The sequence below is a fragment of the Terrapene carolina genome, unplaced genomic scaffold (assembly GCF_002925995.2).
Source record: "Terrapene carolina triunguis isolate 2854851 unplaced genomic scaffold, T_m_triunguis-2.0 Scaffold132, whole genome shotgun sequence".
NCBI classification, from domain to species: domain Eukaryota; kingdom Metazoa; phylum Chordata; order Testudines; family Emydidae; genus Terrapene; species Terrapene triunguis.
This window is the reverse complement of record NW_020664483.1, coordinates 8,028,030-8,034,724: the sequence shown is the minus strand read 5'-3', so window position 1 is coordinate 8,034,724 and position 6,695 is coordinate 8,028,030. Positions and strand designations below refer to the sequence as shown.

The window sequence follows — 6,695 nt, the reverse complement described above, 5'->3', positions numbered from 1 at the left end:
CATGGGGGATATGGTATAGTGATAGGGTGACCAGATGTCCCGATTTTATAGGGACAGTCCCGAGTTTTGGGTCTTTTTCTTATATAGGCTCCTATTACCCCCCACCCCCATCCTGATTTTTCACATTTGCTGTCTGGTCACCCTATATAGTGACAACAGCACAGAAACAGACATTGCCCAGGTGCACTTCTTTGATAATTACCTGTCTCTTACTAATGCTTCCTACTGTAGGCTGGTTTTGTTATAGGAATTTTTCCCCCAAAAAAATGACTTTCTGAGGGCTGGCCCTTTAAATTTTGCAGAGACAAGTAGCTGCAGCCCTAAAGTGGCCATTTTTACAAGTGGCTGCTGCTGGCTGCATCTCCTTCTCTTCCAGCAGGTAAGTATTTATCTCCCTAACGCTCCCTAATGTAAGCAGAGTAAATTGCTTCCAAAGGGGGGAAAAGAAGAAAGCCTTAGGGTACAGTCCAAGGAGCAATCAACTGCCCCTCGCTCAGAATCCTGTGAATCAGCACAGAAGTAAGGGTGGTAATACCACAACCCCCCAATAACCTTGTGACCCCCCCCCTGCAACTCCCTTTTGAGTCAGGACCCCCAATTTGAGAAACCCTAGTGTCCCCCATTAAATCTATATAGTATAGGGTAAAAGCACACAAAAGACCAGATTTCATGGTCCGTGACACGTTTTTCATGGCTGTGAATTTGGGAGGGCTCTACCCATGAGAATTCTACATCACTGGACCCCAGGGGAACAGAATGTTAGTTTTTCTGCTCTCCCATGGCTTCTTTGACTTTTCCCACAGTGATCTGTGGCCATTACTTGTGCCTTCCTCTTTATTTACTTCTTCCCCTCCTTCTTCTTCAACACCATCACCCTTTTCCAGACCTATACTCCTTTGACCTTTATTCCCAGGCTGAGATAACACCTCCCAGCTAATCCTTTACTATTTCTCTAAACCCATGTCCCATCTATCATCCATCCTGTCCGCCTGAAATTCTCTCTCATAGTTTCATGCCTATCCATCTGGCTTCTCACTCACCTTTATTCCCACCTGCCACTTTCCCCCTTCCTGCCTCCCTTCCTCTAGACTATTTGCTCCATCTTCAGGCAATGCTTTAGCACCTCCTTGTGCCTACCCACTCAGCATCTCACTTCTGTTAGTGATCTCTCCTCACCCTCTAGACACTGCCTTTGTCAAACACAGCTTACTTTATGATCTCTTCCTCCTTGAATTTTTTCATTCTGGGCACCATTTGCTTTCCTGCCACATCACTCACTCGCCCCCCCCTCCCAGCCCATCACTTACTCCTTTCATGATCTTCTATTTATTTCTCTCCCTTCTTTGCGGCTCTCTGCCTCTGCTTCCCCCGGCCTTGTTCTGATTCCCTTCAGTCAATTCCACAGTCTCTACTTTCCCCATCTCTTTGCTCTTCTCACATAATTCTACATCTGCCCCCCTATCCCAACCTTCTTTTCCTCACACATTTGCTACTTTGCATTGTACCTTTTTGCCTTGGGAGACTATTTTAATAAATTAATTAATTAAATAAATCCATTTTATCGTATTTCCCAGAGATTTATTTTGTACAGTAAATTCAAAGGTAGATAAATACAAAGAGGAAGGATGAATGCCATATTAATGGATTCCCTTCTCAAATCTCAGTGCAAGGCTTAGCAAATGAACATTTCATAGAATCATAGAATATCAGGGTTGGAAGGGACCTCAGGAGGACATCTAGTCCAACCCCCTGCTCAAAGCAGGACCAATTCCCAACTAAATCATCCCAGCCAGGGCTTTGTCAAGCCTAACCTTAAAAACCTCTAAGGAAGGAGATTCCACCACCTCCCTAGGGAACCCATTCCAGTGCTTCACTACCCTCCTAGTGAAAAAGTTTTTCCTAATATCCAGCCTAAACCTCCCCCACTGCAACTTGAGACCATTACTCCTTGTTCTGTCATCAGGTATCACTGAGAACAGTCTAGATCCATCCTCTTTGGAACCCCCTTTAGGGTAGTTGAAAGCAGCTATCAAATCCCCCCTCATTCTTCTCTTCTGCAGACTAAACAATCCCAGTTCCCTCAGCCTCTCCTCGTAAGTCATGTGCTCCAGCCCTCTAATCATTTTTATTGCCCTCCGCTGGACTCTTTCCAATTTTTCCACATCCTTCTTGTAGTGTGAGGCCCAAAACTGGACACAGTACTCCAGATGAGGCCTCACCAATGTCGAATAGAGGGGAATGATCACGTCCCTCGATCTGCTGGCAATGCCCCTACTTATATATTTATAAGTATACATTTTAACATAATTTGAAAAACAGTTATGGGTAGAAGAAAGGGAGTCTAGTCTCATTTAACTTGCACATGCAGTTTTTTGAATTAGCTTAAGTAAACACACACACAAACACACACACCTTGAGCTGAAGAAGAAATCACTGAATCATGTAATAACTGTTCTATAAAAGCTTGCCATGTAACATAATAACTTTCTTTCTAGAGAGGCAATGACGAAGCCCAGTTTCTTTCATGTGCTTTGAACTTTGGCAAATAATTTTTCTGGTGTGTGCAATTTTCTTTTCTCCTCTCTGTAAAGAGAGCACTGAGAACATGCAGGAAAGATTCATTATCTACTTCTCATGCCATTACCCGTCTAGTCACCAAAGGGCTTGGTAGTTGGAAGTGAATTCTTTGAGCCAGTAATAAACAGACATAGCAACAGTTTTGTGTTAAGAAAATTTTTATTTGTCCTTTGGATCTGTGATGAAAGCACATAAAATTACAAATGGAAGAAACATCATGCCACAAAATTGCATAGAATTCTTACAAAAATGTGAATTATGCATCTGAAACAATCAGATTGAGAAATGAAAATATGTACATGTTAACCGAAATATTTCTCTTATTTTTTTGAAAGCAAATCACCAAAGTCCAATCAGTCACAGACACTATTAATACAATGTACAAGAGCAACATTGATTTGAAAGAAAGGCAAGCAATGTCCCTTTAGTTATCTTTTAATGAATACATAATAATAATTAATACATGAGCATTAATTAACATAATTATGAACATGTTAAATCCAAAATGTCCGGCATTTCATTAGAACTTTTAAAATTCTGCTTATACTGCCCAAACCAATCTATTCTCAGTAGTGTAAAGATATCTGAAGTGCACAATGTAGTTTAATATAGAGAGTTCTATTCTATACAACAGAAAGGTCCACAGTACAGCATTTCCACACATTCAACACATAACAAGGCAAATACATAAAAGGCACAAGACTTGCACATCATAAAAACCCTTTTTTCGTTATCTTATTTAGTTCAAGTAATATGAATATTAAATGATATCTGTATCACTGTAATAATCTGAACAATGCAAGGTGTACAGTATTACACACTACCCTACAACTGCAAAAAGTAGCACTGTACAAATATAAAAAATGTGAGTACAGTAAATGGTCAAATACAAACATACTGTAAAATGACTACAACTGATAGTATACTTAGTCCAGCCATAAACTTTTTAAAATATAAATAAAAGGCTAATTTGTATTTGCCCAAGTCTATTTGAAGACTAATGGTGAATTCCTGGCTACCCTGAAGTCCCTGGAAGTTTTACCATAAACTTCAGTGGAGTCATGATTTTTACCCTAAGGCAATGATTACTATAATGCAATAGTCTTCAGTATTGTTGTGAACACTGCTATTCGTATATCCTTTCTATAATTTCAACAACCTATGTAATTTTTAGTTTATAAAATGCAGCATGAAATTTACCATTCTAGGTTTTTATCGAATGATTAATGCCAATCTTCAAAGTGCAAAAGTAGACTGATTTTTCTAAAATCAAGCTGAAAGTCAGACTGTTGAGTTCTATGGTCATTAAATTAGTGTAATCATCAACCAGAATAGTTTAATCCAAAATATGATCGCCAAAGAATGTGCAATTTTTCTTTTTGCCTGCTCTAAGTTTAAAAAAGAAACATCAAAATACTGTTTGTTTTCTAAGATTTGAACTTATAATATATATACACATATAGTATTTAACTCAAAACTTAAGCTTGATCGGTATTTATTGCTTAAATTTAAATAAAATAAGTTACTTAAAATACTAAAATCCTGAGGGAAAGCAAGTAAAGTAACTTAATTGCTATTCTTTATTAAAATGCTTTGCTATGCTACTATTAGACCATTTAAATTTATTTATTTAAAAATACAAATTAAGGCCCAAATCCTGCAAACATGTATGCGAGCATTATTATCCACATAGTAGTTTCATTGAATCCAATAGGATTATTCATGTGTATAAAGTTACTCATGTGAGTGCTTGCAGGACTGTGGCCTAAATATGAGCTTGTTTCTCATTACCCACTGCTCTGGTACTATAAAGGGGCCTTAAAGTACAAATAAATGATATTTATTCTCACTTTAAAACTCCTCTACATGATGGAAGCAGTATAAAGTGGCCTTAGTGTACATGAGAATCAGGCCATATATATGATCATACCCATATCCTCTTTCATAGAGATGCCAAAGAATAATATTTTTCTTTCCCTTTTCAAATATCCTGATTTTCAGAAAGTCTTACTAATTATTTTTATATAGATTTCTGAAAATATGCAGTTTATTTCTCTCATGCATATCATACAGTACATAAACTTGGATTGTTCTTATGTTAAAGTATGCATATATGGATTAATAGATATTTGAAATAACAGGGGTGGGGTTTTTAAATCTGCTTTTAAACTTCAGACATTAGTAAAACTGAACTGCAGAATTAAAAATGATGGAAGATGTTCCTAAATGTTCAAATCCTGTAGTTTTAAACATTTTTTATAACCCTATCAAATTCAGTAAGCTTAAAATATGATACTTAAAATCAATACTTTCAAGTCTGCAAAATATATATCAAATTTATTTGCTAAATGTACTTCAATTTACAACACCAACAACACAAAATGAATCTTATGATTTAATGTTTGTTTAATATCACTATAACCCAGAGGTTACAACCTATAAAGGTTTTCTATTCACGTATCCCTGAAACTTTTCATTTTGCCACGAGAGCAGACCGACTGCAAATACATATATGCTGTGTGCGTATATGGATGTATGTGTGTGTGTGCATATATATGTATATGCTCAAACATATATGCACTCACACAAATGTACAACATACACACACACTCTTTCTCTACACAGACTAAGTCCAACTCTTGGTTTTAAACTTACTCTAATCACCACAGTTCCAACGAAGATTTTTTTTCAGCAGCAAATATATTTCTCTCCACATGATAAACATAATATCAAGACAGCAAGCCACCAGTGCTTGCAAAGCTAAAAAGGATCAAATGTTTCAGTGCAAATGTAACATGATGACACAGCTGTCAAGGTGCAGTTAGAAAGTAGGAAACAAAAATGATTAAGTATTGTCATACAATTCCATAAGATCAGTATTAGTTTGGGACGCTTTGCACTGGCACTTTAAAAGGAAATCGGTGCACATTTGTCTGTGTACAATACTCTGGTCTTCATTAAACTATCTTAAAAGTGCATATGGCCTGAAAATTACACATTGTATATTGGGGTGGGGGAGTATTAACACATTAATTCCCTACTTTCACTGCACTAAGCTTTAGTATAATAAAAAAACCGAAGAATGAGAATGAAGACCTTTGCACAATATCTTTATAAAATGTTTCTTTTTAAAATGTGCACTTCAATACAGATGCCTCTCGCATTCAGAAGCTGTTCTATGGCAGCTCACAACAGGAAAACAGAGAATGGGCAGCATGGGAGTGGCATGCCCTGGCACAATAGCTGTTGCTTGTGGGCTGGCATGGGTAGTTAAAAAGGAGTATCAAACACTTTATCTGGATTATTTTCTTCTGTTTCCTCTTCATTTTGCAGAGGTTTATGGTTCAGTTTTCCACTTTCAGATGTCAGGGAGGAAGTGGCAGAACTGTGGTCTCCATCTTCACTGATTTTCCCTTTCATGGCATCCTGTACAAACTCCAGAATTTCCAGAGGGAGCCTTTTGAATTTGTCTTGATATTCCTGATCAAGTTCACCTTGTAACTGGAACAAAAACAAAACAAAAACGGTCTTAAATCATTTCTGATGGGAACAACAACCTACAGCATGGGGACACTACAAGCAGGAGGAGGAAAACTTACAAACTCACCTCCATTTGTTATTTTTACATGATTTGGGGCTAATTTTCAGTTTGTAGCTTTAGGGCTATACCTACGATACACTTAATAATTATCATACACCTATTAATTATCATGCATCCACTGCAAAGCTGAAGGCAAATGCAACCATTTTTACATTTTTAAAATTTTGTTGCGACACTCATAGGCACCCAAATCCTGCAAACATACATGTGCTTAATTTTACTTCTGTGAGTAATAAATAATAATAATACCTAGCTCTGATATAGCACTGCTCATCAATAGATCTCAAAGCGCTTTACACAGGAGGTCAGGATCACTACCCGCATTTTACAGACGGGGAAACTGAAGCACAAAGAAATTAAAGCTCAGATCCAGAAAAGGCACCTTGAAAAATCACTGGTTTAGGTGCCGGGGCTCCCTATACAATGCATGGGGAAAGAGATAGGTGCTAGCACAGTAGGCGCCTAAGCTAACCAATGTGAGAGGCCGGCGAGAGGGGTGTGTCCTAATTCCTGCTCC

General features: G+C 37.6%; 1 protein-coding gene across 2 annotated transcripts in view; it reads right to left on the bottom strand.

Annotated features, from left to right (window-relative positions):
• Window positions 1–2,717: 2,717 nt before the first annotated feature.
• The window catches only part of PLCB1 (phospholipase C beta 1), a 637,760-nt gene continuing 633,782 nt past the window's right edge, over window positions 2,718–6,695 (bottom strand). The window contains exon 32 of one of the 2 annotated variants that reach the window (XM_024192884.3): window positions 2,718–6,078. In XM_024192884.3, coding sequence (XP_024048652.1) covers window positions 5,848–6,078 — 231 coding nt within the window. In that variant the 3' untranslated portion in view covers window positions 2,718–5,847. The remainder of the gene's footprint in view (window positions 6,079–6,695) is intronic. The other variant, XM_024192885.2, reaches the window with a different exon arrangement.